General features: G+C 39.9%; 2 protein-coding genes across 2 annotated transcripts in view; one reads left to right on the top strand and one right to left on the bottom strand.

The window, feature by feature from the left end:
• The window catches only part of nod1 (nucleotide-binding oligomerization domain containing 1), a 475392-nt gene that overhangs the window by 91842 nt on the left and 363170 nt on the right, over positions 1-20380 (bottom strand). The window lies entirely within an intron of this gene.
• Positions 660-18956, top strand: LOC132983365 (pituitary tumor-transforming gene 1 protein-interacting protein). Its single transcript, XM_061049637.1, has 7 exons — positions 660-919; positions 1090-1136; positions 3187-3295; positions 5605-5713; positions 7178-7243; positions 13869-13915; positions 18476-18956. Exons 1-7 carry the CDS (start codon positions 814-816, stop codon positions 18523-18525), a joined length of 534 nt encoding a protein of 177 aa, XP_060905620.1. The 5' UTR covers positions 660-813; the 3' UTR covers positions 18526-18956.

Raw genomic sequence — 20380 nt, 5'->3', positions numbered from 1 at the left:
CAAAATAATGGAAACTTTCTTAACATAATGAGAAAGTTTCTCAAAATAATAAAGTAGCTTTCTTGAAATGATGAGTAGCTAAACAAGGAATAAGTGGGTCTAACCTAAAATGACGAGAACCATTTGAAATACTGGGAACATTTTTTTTAGAATAATGAGAATTATCTTAAAGTTATGTGATTAATGAGTTTTCATGTCAATATAATTTACAAGTAGCTCAAAAATAATACCATATATTTTCAAATACAATTCAATACGAAACCTACGACGGAGGATTAGGGCCATGTTAATTGTTTTTTTTTTATTTCGAATTTTTAATTTTTTTTATTTCGTAAAATTTCGACTTTATTCTCGTAAATTTACGACTTTAATCTCGAAATTAAAAAAAAAAATTGAACGTGGCCCTAATCCTCCGTCGTACGAAACTAAAAATAAAGATTGTTTAAAAAAAAAAAAAAACGAGCCCACTTCATGATACTTTTTTGTTATTTATTATACATTTATTACATTAGCGTAAACTGCCTTCTATATTTTACCAGATTAAATATGGTGAGGAAAAAAAATTAATATTAAGTTTAAAACGTGTCGGTAAAAGTCTAACTCCTCCCGCCCGGGCTGTCAGGGTAACACCAAACGCGCTCACCCCAGACGACCAGGAAGTGTCACGCACCAGCTCAGAGGCAGACCAGACACAACAGTGGTGTTGTTTACCGAGGGGAGCGGAGTCACTCTCGACGAGTAGATATACGGTATTTTAAGCGGCCATTTGGACCAACCAGCTCTTTTAAAGTGTTAACGACGTCTTCTTGTACAATGGAGAGACAAACACTGACCGCTCGGGTGTTTCTGTGTGTCGCTGTGCTGTGTGTTAGCTTTGTTAGCCACGGGGCATGCCAAACACCCACACCGCCACCAACTCGTAAGTTTTTACTTTAAAAGTAGTTTTTCCTGAAATAGTCAGTAGTGTTTTTTTGGGGTAGTTGTTTAGACAAATTCATAAAATGGTTAACACTGCTTATACGTGAAATGGTATGCTTGAAAAGTGTGTTTTACTTTGAGGGAGTCACGTGACTGTGTTTTCTCTTGCAGCCTGCTCTGCCTACAGTAGCTGCGACACCTGTGTACCACATGCAAAGGTGGGTTTGTCAGGACTAATGTGGGTGTGCTTTCTAATAGATAACACCTGACCTTACCTGCTGCAACAAACTGTCATAAAACCTTATTTATGATAGCATATCTGGCTTGTCTGGTAATCTCAGCGGCCTACTTTACCTCCCACACAGCATGACCAAAAAAAAGCCTTCAAAGCCAGTCTGGACAATAACTTCAACAAGATGTCAACTTTTAATGAAGGTTTTCTTGCTACTTTAAGTCCTAAATGCACAAAAGAGTGCGTCACAAAACTAATAAAAGACACTTTTGTTTTTTACTTAAATTCTTCTGTCTTGAAACCCCGAGTATTACAGCCCAAATGGCAATAAAACTAATTTAATATACACATATTGGCTGTTAATTTATACATTTCTTTTATAGTTAATGCCTTATGTTTGGTGTTGTAATCGTGCATTTTGTACTTGTTTACAATTTAGACAGTTGTATCATAACATGCTGCTGGTATTGTGGCCAAATCTAAGTGATGACTCCATTTAAATGACTTAAAGCCTCACCTCTGTAGTTCCACTTCCTGTTTTTGAATCAGTGCATATCTAACGATGTGTTTCCGTTTGAGTGAAACTTAAGTGGCCGCCAATATATGAGCTGAAAACAGATGTTGAATTTACCTATTTTTTTCCAAACCTTACAGCCAACTCCGATCACCATGAAATCATTCCGGTCAGTGTTTAAAATAAATGTCGTATTTTATTTAATAAGAGGTCCATGTGATGATACTAAAGCAGGGGGGATCTTGAAAAAGTGAAAGTGGACCACCCTCCCTATACCTTGCAGTAACAGAGCCAGTCTCCCCCCCCCCTGCCCGCTATTTGTTCGATAATGTAAAAACAATCCAGAATACAGATTTAACGTCCCATGCTTTTCTTTGCTATGTTCTATAAAAGTGGAGCTGCTGTTCCTTGCCTTGCCTCTGTCTATTGCTCTAACAGCACTGTGACTAAAGATTATTTCATCGTGGCTTACTTATCTGGTGACTTATTTTCTGATTATTAATCCGGGCCTGAGCAACAGTCCAACATTGAAACGTGTTTAGATTAGTTCAGAAAGCAGCAAAATCCTGAAGAATGAGAAACTGAAAATATTTGACATTTCAGTTTAATATTATACTTATACGATAACACCATCCAGAGTGTTAAATATGAATATATGCACGACTAGCCCACTAAACAAGTAAACTAGGGCTGGGCGATATTTACATTTAGTTTTTTTGAAAATCAAGATTTTCTCTTTAACCTATCCGCTGCTCTCTTTGGGCTCCCGTACGTCACATCCTCCCCCCCTGTTTTTTAACTTCCTACAGATTGGTTGTGTGACACCAGGTATGTGCACCCAGCTTTAAGTGTTTTGCTGACGTTGTTTTTGCCTCATCTGTCATTTTGCTGCACCCTGAAACTGCATAGTGCACTTTTACAGACATGTTTAAAGCTTACATTTTAACACTAAAAGAGAAATTCAGGTTCCTTTATTATCAATCCATGGCAGGAAATTCTGTTTGCTTTTGTTAAATTTGAAAGATAAATTAAAGGAAAACTAGTTTTTAGTAATTTCTTCATTTATTTATATTTATATTTCAGAAGAAGAATAAATCCATCAAAAATCATAAATCAAGTTATTGTGAGAAAAAAAAGCACAGATTTTATTTTTAGACCTTATCGCCCAGCCCAAAATTCAACCTTGTCACGTTGTTATCACTGCCAGCCAGTCTGACAGTTATTTGGTTAAACTGTCAATGATTGGAATGATGCGTAACCACATGCCAACGCAGACGTTAACCTGCAAGGACAAAAGTTGGTTGGCACGGCTAACGTTAGCCACGCTTAGCAAAACAAAGTACATCGTTTACCAGCAGACGAGAGTTCAATACATTCTGCTCAACTTTGACTGTTTTTCTGAGCGGTTTCTTACTTGTTTACTAGTTGGAAAAGTCTGAATTTAAAATGTTTGTAACTGTCTAGGAAATAAATCGATTTCAGAACGTCCCTTTGTTAACCTCTGTGTGTTTCTTCTGCTCAGTGTCTGTGGTGCTTCACCACCAAAAACTGCACAGAATACCCGGTGAGCTGGTTGCTTCCCCCGGCGTCGGTGTGCCAGCTGTCCCAGGCCCGATGGGGAGTGTGTTGGAGTAAGTTTTGAACGTTGGTGACTAAACATGCTTTATCTTTTATTCTGACTAAACACGACTGCAATAGATTCTTTCACCGGCGTTGTCAACTTCATTCTTTGCTCTTTTTGTTTACACTATTCTTAACTCGTTCTTTGTACCGCACGGTTCACCTTTATTCTAGACAGTTTGTCTTGTATACCTTCCGGATACTTTGACTTCATTTTTGTCACTTCCTTCCTGAGACTTACTTCCTCAAGTGTTTCCTCAACAGTTTGTCTTCATTCTCTTCAGTTCTACCTTTTTCATGACAATATGAGTTGTCTCCATCATTAAGTCCTTAGATGATCCAGCTCTATAAAAATGTGAGCTAAGGTGGCAAATAACTGCAGGATGTGTGCAGTATCGGGAGGTTCTCCTAGACAAACAGTGGATCACATAGCAATTAGAAAATATACTTTTTTTTTTTTTCAGTCAGTCAGTGCTCCCTTTTTTTTTCTCTAACTCAGTGTCTCAAAGGGGGGGGGGGGTTGTTAATTTAACTTCAACTTTATTTGTCCCTGAAGGGCGATTGGTTTATCAGAAAGGCATTAAAAGGACAGAAAAATACAAAAAACTAAAAACATTAAAAAGCTAATGAGGTCAAATGTAAGATGTAAGTAACACTGACTATAGCAGCCTTGGAGGGCGACCTCTACACCTCTACACTTCTGAAGCACTACACCTGCTTCCTCTTTTGTGTTGTAGATTATAGTAAATGCACAGCTGTGTCGGGGTAATCCTTCCTTCTCTGATCGGAAAGTGAAATTAGGAGGAGGGAGGCAAAAAGTTAAAAATAATATCGGAGTAGACCTCCAGAAGGGGAGAGCAGACATTTAAGGGATTGTTGTGGCGACCGTCGTTTATGCTGGAGCAACATCAGCCATATTCATAAAGAATGAGCATGTTTAACATCAGAGGTTCACATTTTAGGATATATATATATATATATATCAATAAAAACTCACAAGGAACCATTACTTTCATATAAAACATGAACCAGATGTTGTGAACATCTGCCGCTATTTCAACACCTGCTGGCAAAGGGAGAGAGGATTGATACTAGAGACAAAATTATTGTGTTAAGATAAGTCCTACATTGTCGGTCTGAATATCAGAATCATGAGTCTCAGTCTGATTACAACCTTGTTCCAAGCCGTGACGGGATAAAAGAATACTCTCCTTCTATCATCACATCAGAGTTTTCCAACAATGCATCGACTCCTGTGAACGGATACAAATGATGGAATCAAATATTAAGTTTACACTCAACTTTCATGCCTGGAAAGAAGATTACAAAAACATGAGGACATTCAGAAAATTTAGGTGAGAGTTGTCTCGTTGACGCTGTAGTGTGAAAAGTTGTGACCACACCTTAAAAACAACTCAAAGATTCTCTCATTTGAATTCATTCAAATGCAGAATTACTTCCTGATTATGCTTTGGGTTGCAGGGCATTAAGTCAGATATCTTTATGCAACTTAACTTTTTATTAAATAATATACTTGTTTGGGTTTGAATAGGCGTTCACTGCAGAACGTTTAAGTCAGGCAGTCGAATGTAGTCTTAAAGGAAGTCTGGGTACTTTTTTTTTTTTTTACTGAAAATGAACACAAAAACAACACTGACTGATGTAAACGTTGACATGTCCTGCATATGCTTCAAGCTAGCCATGGATAGTTATGTAAAGGCCTAAACATGACCACAAACCCCCTCACAAGCTTCCCTAGCAAGTTCACTTTGTAAATAATAATCATGAAAAGATGGGCAAAGTCGATCTCGTTGATCATTTTAAAAGCTATGAGCGGGATTTTCGGCAGAACTTCGTCTTGTTGCCTTCATCAGGGTCGTCCCGTCCCTCGTTTTAAAAAGCTATAAATGTTTGATTTTCAATAAGATATCTGTAGCCACCTTCCAGTGGCTTAAAATCCAAAGTTATTCATAGAAAAGCTGACTACCACCCTCCACATGATCACTACTGCTACTTCAGGTGTCTTATCTCCGGCCTGTTGTTATTGATTGAAGGTTTGACCTGCCAACACTGATAACTGTACGTCTGCTGGAGTGGTTTCTGGCCTTGACCCAAAATCTACATCAGATAAACCTTAAGTTTTGTTTCTCTGAAAATAGAAGTGCAGTTTCTCATTGTAAAAACTTGTAGTTGTGTCACTGAGTCAGCAGGTGGCGCCATTGCCAAACAAGTTGAGATAATGTGGTGAGGTAGGAGACGGGGGGAATTCAGAGTTTTAGGTTTTATTCACAACTTCATCTTTTTTGTCTTTGTGCTTCAGTGAACTTTGAAGCCCTGATCATCGCCATGGCCGTCCTGGGTGGAACCATCCTCATCAGCATCGTCATGTGTTGCTGCTGCTGCTGTTGCTGCAAGAAGCGAAATTCAAGGTATGTCAGTCAAAACTTCCAAAAAGCTTTGACGCTGACAGACTCAGATTGTTTTTCTTAGCGTCAGACAACATTATTAAAAGAGGTAAGATGCTTTTCTAACATGAGAAAGCTGAACCTGTTTTTGTTTTTGTGTTTTGTTTTATCCAAGCTCACCAGTTACAACACCAAAGTCACAGAAAAATAAAAAATAAATAACCGGTTGAGGCGGAGGTAGAACAGCAACGAGCATGTTTTGGAAGTTGAATCATCTGGTTTTTAGCAGTGAAGTCTGGGAATAAGAAGAGAGTGAGAACTCGGCTGTTTGAGGAGACAATTAAAGTCTCTTAATTGAACAAAAACCTTTTGCTTAACATTTCATAATATATCCGTCTTTCAAGCTAGCGATCCGAGCCTGTCAAAGGTGAACACAAGCTTTTTTTTTTTTTTTTAAAGGATTTTGTTCGATCCTCTGCATGAAAGCACTGCGGCTTTTGTAATATGTGGCTGGACAATCTACTGAATCAATTCCAAAACTTTTTGTACCCATTAGTTGTCAACCAAATTTTGTTATACTTGATCCAAGGTTGAAAGAAATCTGGAATTCTTTTTAAAGCAAAGCTATAGATCGGAATTTATCCAAAACTCACACATTATTTCGACCTGGTATTTGAGGTTAGATATCAACCTGCTCTAAAATGGAATCAAAAGCAAAGCTGTGTGAGCCTTTTGCAACCCCAGCAGTCAAACTAACATTCAGCTTGTTACTAAAAATCAACAATAAATGATAAAGTAGATCCTGAATCCATTATGTCAGACACGTCGGTGCATCAAAATGTAATCTCTGTTACATTTAAATAAGAGGAGTTCTTATTTGTTCTGTTCTGGGAGTTGAGTTTAGCAACCCATGAATTATGGCTACATCCTCTTCATCACTTTCGCTTCCTTTACTCGACATCCATGTGTGTAGTATTGTCATTGTGCTGCAGTGAAATGAAAATGTCATGTCAGTCAATCATCTGCAGGCCGGTCTGTCACACACTGACAGACCCGTGGGTGCAGGAGTCTCGTTCATGTCTATCATCTGACAGAAGAAAAGCAGGATGAAGTGCATGCTCAACACTCACACCAAGTGTTTATTAAACAGGCTCTGCGGTTACATTTACCTACGGGCAATCTTATTTCCTCACCTCCTGATTGCTCAGCTTCCTTTTAAATCCGGTAATTCCATTATCAAACGTGATGCACGCTTTCACTTTACTATCACATTCAATTTCCTTTTTGTTTCTCGAGCTGCAGAGACAATTCATGAATCAAATATGAAATCAAGCTCTGGAGAAATTAAATCACTCTAACTTTGTTAGGAGTAATGCTTTGTGAAAAAGAATAAGCCTCAAGCGAGCGTGACTCTGAATGTCATTTCGCCGAGTGCATGTTAAAGTGAGTTTTTGTTGTACTGTAACTCCTGCCTTCTTATGTCTGAAGGCCTGACAGAGATGACGAGAGATTTGCCAGGAGGAGAGAGGAGATCAAACAGCGCACTGAGGAAAGGTAAGAAGTTCACTCCAGGCTTAAGAAGAAGTGTGTTTGAAGCTGAGAAGAAAAAAACTCTTACCGTGTTCATTTAAATTGCAGCTTTGCATCTTGATGATGCTCAGGGTAGACATTTTTCTGTGCTTCATTTTCATGACTAATGCTTTGTAGCCCCCTGCTGGCTGAAACAGAAACTACAAGCTGAGCATTGAAAGACATGTATGATTGGGTAATATGACTGTAAATATGACAAAGCTTTTAAACTGAGATGTTTTTTAAGGGATGATGATGTCTGACATGCCAATCATTTACTTCTTTAGTCAACTGCTTATACCATTATAAGCACACGTTTCTCTCGACCTCATTATCAAGTCTCTCTCCGGGTGTGAAATGAGCTCCAGCTAAATGCTGATGAAACGTGAAATCGACTTAAAGATTTAAGACACTGTAAAAAAAAGAAGGGATGATTTACTATGAATTGCCTGTTTTGAGCATTTATGTCTGGAAAATCTTTATATTATTGTTACCCACAATTGTTTTCTATTTTTATAAAATATTACACAATTTTAAAACTCTCATAGGTTGTTATTAGTGACTATCTGTATCGGCTAACATCATTGCAGATATTACTAGATTTATTCACCAGTCAAATAGCATTTCATTTGAGTTTTACACAAGTGAATCTGATTTGATGTCTTGGTTTCACTTCTTGATTTCTTCTTTTGATTTAATGATTTCTTGGTCCTTTCAAATACCCAGGGTAGCACCCATTCATCAGTTTCAGTTCAACAGTGTGTTGTAGTTACCCAGAGACTTCACTCCGGTTTACTCCGGCTGTATGAGCCCAAAAAAAGAAACTTGTTTGTCTTGTGACTTACTTGAAATGAACGGGTCTTAAGTTTGCCAAAAAAAAAAAAACATCATGATGTAGATTTGTAAAGAGTAAAAAAGTAAGCTTTGTCAGGTCTGTCATTATGAGGAGACAAAAACAACTTGAAATGTTTGTTGAGTGTCGGTCGGATCGATCATTTCTGATGCATTCCTGGAAGGCGGGGAATCCAAACCCTGATTTGCGTCTACGACAGGAAATTGTCAAGCTTGTCGGTCAAGTTGAAATCTTTGATAAGATTGTTAGCCGCAATTTCATCCAGATGTCTGTTGATAGAGACAAATACGTTGTCATCAGAGTGCCACCGATTGAAGCCGGTGTGTCTCGATTGCGTTCGTCTGCTTTTGGATTCCGTACTTTTAGTCCAGACTTTTGTTCCTGCACACACACATTGAGCTTAGTCAATACAGGTCAGACTACAAACAGAAACAAGAACACTTCCCATGCTGCAAATTGAGACCGTTGAGTACAGATTCTACAGTTTTGTCGAATATGTAAATAGAGATTAGAAAAAAACTCAACCTCACACATAGCAAAAACCCTAATGCATCACTGATGGGCAGTTTCTATAACAGACTAGTAAAACAAGTTGGGACAAGCAGTCAAAAGAATCCTTTTCACATCTCAAACTGAAGTTCTGAAGTGAAGCGTGAATCCTCAACAAAATGTTGGATGTTGAACGAATACATGTTTCCTCTGAAGCCTCCCCGTGGTTTACACAGCACATGACCTATGACCTGTTACGTCCCTGGTTTTCCTCCATCTTGGTCACATGCATGTTTAAGTCCCTTCTTTCCTGTCAAGTCTCCTCTGTTGCGGTCTATGTAAGGCATAAATGCTTCAAAGCCCATTATGCCGTTGGCTTTAAATGGATGTCATTCAATCTTATACATACATTTTAGATATCATGTTAACTGTACAGTGGATGGAAAATAGATCAAATACATAAGCTCCTTTTTTAGAACAATAGATACTTACAGAATTGCTGAGTTTTAAATAATGACTGTTGACTAAAACTAGCAAATTCATACTGAAACACATTGGTTTCCAATAGTGACAATGAAACCATCTCTATTATCATATCTATTAAAGAGCACAAAAAAAATTAAAGATCTGATCTCCTTCCATAAAAACATTTGGGGAGCTTCTTCTCGATATGCCAGCAGGACCTTCATGTGATTCCCTTCAACAGAACAACAAAAGGGCCTGTTGTGTGCTCGGGCTTCAAGCAACTGGTGTGTGTGTGTGTGTGTGTGTGTGTGTGTGTGTATCCCCGACAAGTCTGTCCCAGAGGAGGAGCTCAGTGTTTCTCTGCTCGCATCCCAAAACACCAATTGGATTGTCAAGGCTGAGCAGCTGCTCTTTGGTAATGCGGTCATAAATAGAGTGAGCTACATCCTGTGGAGCAACCATCGTCTGTCAAAGAAACACTGTGTTAGTCATAGAGTCATGAAGCAGTGAGTGGAAGTCCTCCTCTTCCTTCACTCCAGAAATGTTGCAGCCTCGTCTTTCTATTCGGCGCCCGTGCTCCCACTGCATTCATGCTCTGAGGATGGCCGGGTTGATGTGTTGGTAAGCGGGGCAGTCGTGCAGAAAGATAATCAGTAACTGCGGTTTATCATCATCACTTGCAGAGCTGGGTACATCGGAGCCCCTGCCTCTGTGAGCTGAATTATCAGAAACCTCTAGGAGCTTTTCTCTCACGTGCCACAGAATCCAGTCGAGATTTCCCGCAGAGAGCATGATCACATCTCCGAAGTCAGAGTTAGTGCAGTGACCTACATAGAGGAAGTTCATGTTGTGAACAGGACATTCAGACTAGATCGGACCCATCGTGGAGAAGACTCTAGACACTGCAGCCAGGCCCCTGGAGAGAGTCGGCACAGAGTCTGCATCACCATCAGAGCCTGGAGAGCAGTCTGAGGAAATCATTAACAGCCCACAAGGGACTGACCCAGACTTCCCTCTGAGTGCTGAGTGATTTTACAGCTTTTTAAGATGACATTTCCTTTAAAAGGGCAGACTGGTGTATTCTTATTTAGCCCTTTTAAAGGTAGGAATGTTTTTTTTAATTGTTTGGACACCACTGATAACACAATAATGAAAACATTTTACTTGTAGCTCTCGGTGTTCCCTGTTTGGTTTCTCAAATCTACTACTGAGGAGTTTCTTAACTGGTTATGAAACAGTGTCAGCTTAATCCTGATGCCTCTTCATGGTCTGCAAAAGACAAGCAAGACATCACCAAGAAGATTTAGTATTTCTATGTAGTGGTTTAAGTGGTCAAATTCTGACAAAGCATCAAACAGCACAGAGACTGTGTGAGTAGTTCATGACGCACCAGTTAAAGGGAGGCAGTGATTTTTCTGTCGAGTACTACACATAAATGCACGCAGCAGGATTTGCAAAGAGATGAGAAGAAAAGGAATGACTGAAGAGCAAAAGAGGCTTCAATGGACATTAATAGAGAAGAGCAGATTGTCAACCTCTGTCAGACGCCGACCCTCAATTGTCCCTCGTCCTCCTAGATAGTGGTGCTTTTTTCTTTTTTTTGGAGTGAAATAGATTGAGATTTTAGGCCATTGATGAACTTTAAAACAACTGGCTTCCATCCTATTGGTTGCCTTGCTACTGAGCAGCAACTTAACGGATAGGAGACTATTGTCCTAGTGTGTGGCCCGGGTTCAAGTCTGACCTGTGGCTCTTGTACTGCATGTGATTCCACACTCTCTCTCTCTCTCTCTCTCTCTCTCTCTCTCTCTCTCTCTCTCTCTCTCTCTCTCTCGATCCACTGTCCCATCTAAAAAAAAAAAAAAAACACACCAAAAAAAGCCCAGAAATGAATCTTCAAAAAACAAAAGAGCAATTGTTGAGCAATGTTAGCTGTGATCTAAACAAAGTGCATTTACAAGTGTTGCTAAAACAAAGTTTCACCATCATTGCATCACAGTAGGTTATCCGATTATTATTTTTTTTAGCCACCAATAAATACACAATTACATTGCTATGCATCCTGCAAATGGTAGATTAAATCCTTCTTTCTCGTGCTCAATTATTGCAACGATCTGTTCCAAGATCTTTACAACGTCACCCACAGATTTTACCCACAGTGGCCAGCATAACCAATACAATAACAAAGTTCAGTTTTTAGCTTCTGTAAGTAAGAAAGTACGTCATTGAACGAGCGAACGACTAGTTCAAGTCTGTTTGTTTGCTGAAGAGGAACCAATTATTTGCTTGTTCAGTACAAATAAATATTGGATGGTAAATTTAGCCGAACACAGACTTCTCCTTTTCATATTGGTGGTGAACTTGAGAGCATGGGAGGCTTTCTTGTGTTGTTTGATTGACATGGTGTAATGAGCACTACCTGTTTTTGTTCCCCGGTACTTAAAACAAAAACAAAAACCCGGCCTACTACATCTGTCACTCTCCTGCCATTATAAATCTCGCTAACCTACATCTTGTTGGCGTCAGAGCAGAGATCATATGCTTGTTTATAAATCCCTTTTTTTTTACATCTATTGATCATTAGCATGACCCCTGCAGTGCCTCAAGCAAAGAGTGGGTGTCATGTTTACTGTCAATAACACTTCAAAAATAGCTCAACGCATGCTCCAATGGAACTCATAAGAAGAAGATCCACATCTGATCCATATATACAACACCGTTTCCAAGTTTCTGTAAAATGTGAAGAAAAACTAATGTGATGATTTGTATAAGATATGAACCTCGTATTTAACTGACAATAACACAAAGACATGTTGAAACTGAGAAATGTCGTTGTTTTTTGAAAATGAGATGTCCATTTTGAGTTTGATTTCGACCTCATCTTTCAAAAAAGTTGGCTGCAGTGCCAACCTAAGACTGGGACAGTTGTGAATTACTAAAAGAAAACACCTGATTGAACATCTCATCTCTTTGTGAAGGCACCATTAATGCTGTACCATTTATACACAGGTTAAGGAGGAACATACAGTATGATGCCAAATAGACAACTTATTTTCCAGGGAAGGCCTTTCTTTAAAAAAATTTAATAAATATATTTGTTTTTGGGCTTTTTATGCCTTTATCAGAGAGACAGGACAGTGGATAGAGTTGGAAATCAGGGAGATAGACAGAGTGGGGAATGACGTGTTGTAAAGTTAGCCACAGGTCGGATTGGAACCTGGTCCGCTCTGTTGGAGGACTATAGTCTCTGTACAGGGGAAGGCCGCTCTAATTTCAGGAAGATGATACCACATTTTGCCGGGTGATAAACTCCGGCCTTCCTGCAGTCCTGACTTGTCATCCATTGAAAATGTTTGAAGCATGATGACTTTTGAAATAAGACAAAGGAGACTCCGTATTGTTGGAACAGCTGACTTTGTACATTAAGCAAGAATGATGAAATATCACACTCTCAAAATGACAGACACTGGTCGACTTAGTTCCCAAATTCTTACGAATTGAAAAATTAAAAGTGACCCGACTTCTTTTGAGACATGTTGCTTGTATCTAATTCAAAACGTTCATATAATTACATTTCTCAGTTTAAACATTTCCAAAGTTGTCGTCTTGATATTTTTAATCAAATATTGGTTTTCAACGTTTTGCAAATCATCACATTCTGTTGTATTTATATTCGCCCCAACTTTTTAGGAAAAAGGGTTTGATTAAAAATCTGAGCTTTGGCAGTATTGTGCAGATTTATAAGTCTGTATAACCAAGAACATAAATCCAGACTCAAAGAGTCATGATACAGAATAGATCGACGTACGTATTCTCCACTGAAGACACCCTCACCAGATACTCAGATGTTAAACAAGTTTTTTACTTCATGTTCTGTGTTGCTGCCTGTCGGGCTTTCGGCCACACTTGTTGAAAGCAGCCATATTTATGTGGAGGGAGTGTGAACATGTCAATCAATTAGTTGCGTACAAGCCGACAGCAGGGCGGGAGACAGATGGCAGGCAGCGCTCAGCCACCCCGATTGCTCACAGATCACTACCTGGCAGTAAAACACTGACGGATTTACACCAGCTCTTTGTGCAGACATAAAGTGAAGTGACGCCCCTGGAGGTCCGGAGCACTAAACCTCCTCCCCAGGCTTTTGTGAGTCTTCAGAGTGAGGGGCTGACGGGCGGGCCTGTTGCTCTGTTTGCGTTTCGCTTCCAATGAGAACGTCCCCGTGGAAGTAGAAGAACATAACTCAGACTCATCTGTTAGATGCTTTTACATAAATGTTCAGCTGTGATGCACAGAAAGGCTGGTAAAAAATAAAAAGGCTGTTTATTGCGTTTTTCAACCTCCATATTGTTGTTCGTCGTGTTGATGTTAAAGCAGCAGATAAATGGCCTGTGTAGAGCTGGATTATACAGTTTATCAATACATTATTAATGGCTAAATTATGACACTATTAATCATGAAAGTTTTTGTATTTATGTTATTTTTTTTAGTCACTTACTGCAACATAATTGTCTGGATGGAGTTCCTCCTTTGTAAAAATATGAAGAGGTGGTAGGTAGGTAGGTAGAATACTTCATAGTGTTTATCTTTAAAAAGCAAAAGCAGTCAAGTCCAACATTTCATCACGTCATATGTATGAATATTTGAACCGGCGACCCTCCGGTTTCCAACCCAAGTCCCTACAGGCTGAGCTTCTGCCGCCCCAAAGAACTAAAAACATGTCAATAATTCTTGTCCTTGGAGGTTACCCACACAACCACAGGTATGAAGACCTTAACATTGATCCTCTTCTTCTTTTTTTTACAGGAAAGGGGAGAGAAGAGCCAGACACGATGAGATCCGCAAGAAGTATGGTATGTATGAGCTCTTATCCTCTTTCTATCAGTAAAACATCTGTAATGACAGACGGACAGATTCACCTCTCCCTGTAATGCATACACCTGCTGTACATGAGTTCATCAGTAAGTCTACCACAGTAGACCCCCCCCTTCTTTGTTCTGCTCATGTCAGCTGTGTCTCAGGTACATGTTGAATCGCTTTTTAGAATCTCCAGGACAATGTCATCGACTGTTATTTCCATAACCTGTGCCAGCTATGCATTATTCATCAGTGTGTGTACTCTTTCCTAAAGTAATTGAGGTCATGTATAGGGTACACCTAAATCAATTTAAACATCATTTAACATGCAGCCGTGTTGGATATAAGTCGCCCTCCTGCCTGTGTGCAGGACTTTACAGGTCACTGAGGATACAGGCACAGGTTTGTCTCTGAACAACGAGCACTCCTGTATGAATTCTCAGCCTTATATAATACTTCCTTTTAGTCTGAGGGATCTGATTCACTCCTGACTCTACAGCTACCTCCCTATATCTGGCTTATACTTGCCATGACACTGTGCTGGGAATATAAGTGCCTTGAGTGATACCTGTAATTATAATTCATATTCCCTCGCTGGGATCATTTCAAGTGGCAGCAGAACAGAGCTGTTTTCTGAGATTGCCAAAGAACCTCCTGGCAAAACCCTCGAGGAATCCTCAGCCACCTCCGACGATCTGCATCCTGATACGAGAGCCGGTGCTTTAAGGAAGTAACACGTCTCAGAGTTTAGCCCCGCAGACGATGTGCTGCAGCTCCCCTGGATTGTGTTTCTCACAGAAGGAACCAGAATGAGCATTAAGGGAGTGCAGCCTCGTCTGCAATCCCAGCGGAGGTAAACAAATGAGAGCAGGAGGCCGGAGGAACACACCGCCATCCATCACCCTGTCATGTTGTCCGTACAGGAAACCCACAGAACACTGACAGCCTACAGCATTGATGCAGCCACACACACACACACACACACACACACACACACACACACACACACACACACACACACACACACACACACACACACACACACACACACACACACACACACACACACACACACACACCAGCAGGAGTCAATCAATAGGAAGGAATTCCTCCCACATTATTGAATTCTTCCTACATAAGAGGTAGAAAGTGAATGACTCCCTCTTTAACAATAGTCTGGATGAGGGTCTGTCTTTTACTGTCAATCCCACCAGTTGGTTTCCCTAAAGTCATAAAGACTCGACACTGGGGGTGCACTTCAAACTGTATTTATTCTACATCAATACATGAAGAATGCCTTACATGCAGTGGATCAGATTTTTTTTCTATTTTCGTAAAATACACACTCATTCAAACTAGAGATGTTGCTATAGCTACGGATTTTCTAGTCAGTCACCGATCAGTCTACGTGTAAGAAAACACTCTGAAAGCAGGCAGACTGAGCACAGTTTGATGAAGTTGAAGGAAAGCTTATCTTGTGCAGTTATAGATGAATTATGAATAGATGAACGTGTCAGACTGAGCAGGTTAGCAGTGTCTGTTGGTAAATGTAGTTTTCCCGAGTGTGGCTACAGTTAGCAGTGCTAGCTCTGCCGGCTTCCGTTCCTCCTTGCAAGTAAACGATATGCCTTTTGAACCTCACACAGTCTACATACTTCTGTATCTCCATTTTCAAGATAAAAAAAAAGCAAATCCCAACAGCTCCTAACAGATGCTAGCCGTTCACCGTGTTTGTTTACATCCAGGCAGTAGAGTGAGGAGAGAAGAAGCACTAGCCGGGGTTACAGCCAGTCTTATTCCTACAGCCCCAGCTAGTGGTGGTAGACTGCGTTACAGGTTGAGCACAAAATTTGACCAACATTGAGGGCTAATGTGTGTTAATAATTAGTTTTACCGACCAGAAATTCTGGTACTGATTACAGAAGGGTAACCAGTTTGGTCGGCTAATCCCACACGTCCCTAATTTAAACCAAGCAGCCGCCTCCACTGTTCTAAAATGAAGACAATGAATAATACTGCAGTTCATCAAGTGTCCACTTGAGGCTGGCTGCTTGAAAGAAAGACAGATAAAATGCTAATTTGTATAGGAGAAAGAAACACGTTCACAGCCTAGCACAAAAACAGCTTTGGTCTCAGTAGCTAATTTCTTTATCCATCAAAACTGAACGGGATTGTTTTTTGTTTTAATAACTCATCTGTTTTGATGTGAGGCTAAGAGTCTTGCATACATTTGGACATGGTTTAGTTGAGTAACAGGTGAGTGCATTGTTGCTGTTTGCCAGGAGGCTTAAGGCCTCTCTGTATGTGGGGAATCCGACGTAACTGCTACGCTATCCAGCACCACAATGTTCAGATTTAGCCCTCAATACTAGAACCAAGCATCCTTATCATTTGGCCGATAACATTAAGTCTAGTAACTTTCAGCTAATCTCTTCGATCAAATGGTGCCAATTTGGTGGTGACTGTGAGATAAAGTGGCACGATGGAAGGGGGATGAAAGTGTGAAAAATGTTAGTGCATGCATGTTGCCACTTTTTCCAATTTAGGTGAAACTACATATTGCAAAAGGTGATGTGTCAAAACCATCCCAACAACCGAAAGACAGAGAAGCTGTAACATTTTAGCTCATATGCACGTCAAGTAATGTTTTGATTCACTACAAATCATATCATCATTAAAATATGAAACAATCTCATCCTATTTTTCTTAAAACCTGCAGGACAGACTCAAACATTGAGGAAACTTTTTATTCATCTGGAAATATTGACAGCTCAGACTTTGTCATTCTTAAAACTATGGTACGATATAACCGTCACTATCCGTAATAGTGACTTCATTCAAAACACTCAAGACTCTCATACGTCAAGGGCAACTGTGTGGCCTTAAACAATATTGATTAAAATGTTCCCATGTCCCTCATTCTGAGACCAACCTAAACAATGACCTGGAGGCACCACTGTGGCACAAAAGAAGTTAGTCTCAATAAGTTTAAAATGTCTTCTCTAACATCTCCTGGTCACGGCCTTGACCTCATTTGTTCGGGCCTGTTTGCAGGAAGCCTGTTTCTAACGAGCAGTTTTCTACTTCTGAAATCTTCAAATTCCCTCAGCTGCCTTTGGTTGTCCTTCAGCCCAGCTGTTGTTTTGTCAGCATGATTTCAGGTTTCCCTGGGTTACAGTAACCTCTTTAATCATCATGCAACCATACTGACATGAGCTCAAAACACAAATAACACACAACCAGAGCTCGTACACACACACACGCTGCTAAAATGCTGACCTGTACTTCTTTTGTTCACATACTGCACATCAAGAAAAGCATTAAGAAAAACTCAATTAACCCATTTTTTTTTCTGTTCAGTGAAGCAAACAAAGAGTAAATATTCATGTTTTAGTACTTAAATTATTGATATCTTTCTACTGTATCTTCCACGTTTAGTCCATGTGGGAAGGGGGAAGGGGGGAGGGCGGGGTTGCTAAAATATTGAGTAAAGTGGCTATAATTGTCCTGGGGTAATCACACGTGTTTTCCAGTTGGAGCTTTGTGAAAGTTATCAAAAGAAATCGACTGATTCTACAAATCAGGATGAGTTTTCTTAACGTTAGTCAGTCATGATTAAATTCAGTCGATATCTCACACACTGGACCCCCAAGAGCAACTTCCTTTCTTCAGATGGTGAAGGGGGAGTTGACAGAGCTCCAGCCTGATGTGGTAGCCATGGTTACCAAAGGGGTGGAAGGTGATGTAGGATTAAGTTGTCTTAATGCAGAGAAGCACTTAGACTGTGTCCGAATCTGCGTGTGTAGTATGATCTAATATCATAGTATGCAACTTTTTATGTGAGAGAAATACCCAGAAATATGACACAGGAGCATACTGGCCCATGCTAAACTGCCCCACAATGCACTGCGGCTCTCAGACTTGTTTGAAATCTGTCTCATGTGATTTTCAGTTTGCTTTTCTGCTCACAAATGTTTTTTAAGTTGACGTGAAATAATAACTGGTTAAGTCTTTTTTTTTAAAACATTTGGAAGTTTTTTCCCCCTCTACTGTTCAATGTCTTACCAGAAAAGAACAAAAAAAAAAAAAAAAAACATCCTTTTTGTCGTTAGTCATTTTCAGACAAAAAAAATTAAACGCATGTTCATGACTCACTGTGACCTTGCACAATGGGTGTAACCTTTAGGTCTTAGGTCCAAAACCACACCTGCAATTATGTCTCATCACCACAGGTGGCACCAAAGAGAACAAAACTGGGAGTGTAAATATTACACGTGCAAAACCAAATCATCCATTAAAATCCTGCTTTGATCTTCGGCCATTGTGAGAAAATAAAACACACACACACACAAACTTTGTTTCTTTGGATTTTTAACATTTTAGAATATTTATGTTGCACTATGTCATTGGAGAACCCCGTCTTGAATAATGTATGGACATGTTAAGTAACCTAAGCAGAAGAAAGCAGCACATCATTCTCCGCCTTCCTAACCCTGAGCTTCTGTGTTTTCTCTTTGTCTCCACCGTCTGTGCCCTCCTCTCTCTCCTCCGTGCAGGTCTGGTTGGTGACTCGGACCACCCATACAGCAAGTTTGAGAACGAGTAAAGCAGCTGCACTGGAAGAGATCCACGGGCTTCATGTGGAGCCGCTCTTTACTTTTAGCTTGGAGTGCTGCCTGTCTCTCAGATAAACAATGAGCTACATAACACAGAGTGCTGTTGTTCACATTAATCCACAAAAATCACAGTTTCACCCCTTTCCAAACATTAACAAACCTGATGGTAGAAAATCTGTCTTTGTTGTTCTGTTCGTGATTCCTGATAAGGATGCAGTGTAGTATATTGAATGAATGTCCAATCTTTTTTTTTTTAAACGTCCTGCAAACTTTCTTCGTTCTTTATACGAGTAGGTTCTTTTTAAATATCATAGTTTCATATCTTTGCACTTTGCACATACAGTACTGACATCAAATGAAACAGAATGATTGTACTGCGGATGTGTTCTGACACATGAATTAAAGTATTCTCTTTTAACAATGAGCTTCTGAGTTTTTATTATACGTAGAAATGTTTAGTTTCTGCAAACTGTTAGGATATCTAATAGGTTTAAAAAGGCAATGGCACCAAACGTAAGGGGAGTAATGAAGCTGATTAAAGCCTTTAAACCTAGTGTTGACTATGTTCTGCTCATTGAGGGAAAGCTCTTTCAAACACTTATTCTGAATCTGATTAAAAATATATATATATTGAATTCTAATATTTTACTATTGAGGAATGTGTGCTGCACTGTCAAAGCTGATTGGATTAGATCAGCTGCTGTCGATCCCGGTGCAAGCTTTTCAACTTTACAAAAAGCAGATTTGAAGTGCTCCAAAAGGGCTGCCAGCAATGTAAAGAAGGGGTTAAATAAAAACATCCCCTTCTACTTTTGATACTTTCTTGAGCAGCCTAACCCTCCTCTAACTCATAATGAATCTGAAGAATACCTGAGACACGGGAAAACAACAAACCTGGACCCTGATGGACCATGTGACAGCCTGTTTGGGAGTTGGGTCCTGTGGTCTGGAGAGAAGAACCAATTAGGGGGAGTAGCTCAGTCTGTAGGGACTTTGGGTTGGGATTGATTCAAGTCCCGGTGTGGACCAAAAATATGGATGTTGGTCTGGTTGTTGGAGAGCTGCCAGAGACCCTTGAGTAAGGCACCAACCCCCCCCCCCCAAAAAAAGTAGCGTGTAGCAGCCCCTATCTGACGTCTTAATGCATGTCCACAGGTCCTGTTTTTGCATGCATGTATTTTGGGTTTATGGGTGTGAGAAGTATGTCTCCCAATAACAGTAAAACCAGAATTTTCCTCAGGGATTAAAAAAGTATGTAAAATTAAAAAAGTAAATATGGTATGCATTGGCTAGAGTTTACTTGTTTAAACAAACCATGATAATGCAATGCATACAAAATGCATAAAAACTCCTAAAAGACAGAACGTCCCCTCGCCTTTATGTCTGACCAATGAAGACACTCTGCTCATTGATTTCACCGACATGAATGAACAGTCTCCAGGGGGGCGTTTAAAAAACAAGAGCAGCTTTCTCCACTCACATTACCTGAAAGACATCTTTGGCTGGGAAATCCTTCAGATGTTGTTACCCTGCAGCCATCTGGTGCCCACCAGCAGGCCAGACATTAGCTGTTATAGACAAGGGGGCAGAAACGTCCAAACTGGGCACCTTTCCCCTCGCAGCATATTGGCATTGTAAGGATTTTTAATCCAGCGAATGGGCTAATGATAAATGATAAATGGACTGCACTTATGGAGCCCATTTCAGCCTTTTAACCACTCACACTGTGTTACTTTAACATGGCAGCGTTCACCCTACACACATACATTAATAAACTGGATGCTTTGCAAAGGGCCACTCATCTCATCAAGTCTAATGTAAGTAAGTCACACATTCACAATGTGA

This window comes from Labrus mixtus, chromosome 11 (assembly GCF_963584025.1).
Source record: "Labrus mixtus chromosome 11, fLabMix1.1, whole genome shotgun sequence".
Lineage (NCBI taxonomy): Eukaryota > Metazoa > Chordata > Actinopteri > Labriformes > Labridae > Labrus > Labrus mixtus.
This window is presented reverse-complemented; position numbering and strand designations above follow the sequence as displayed.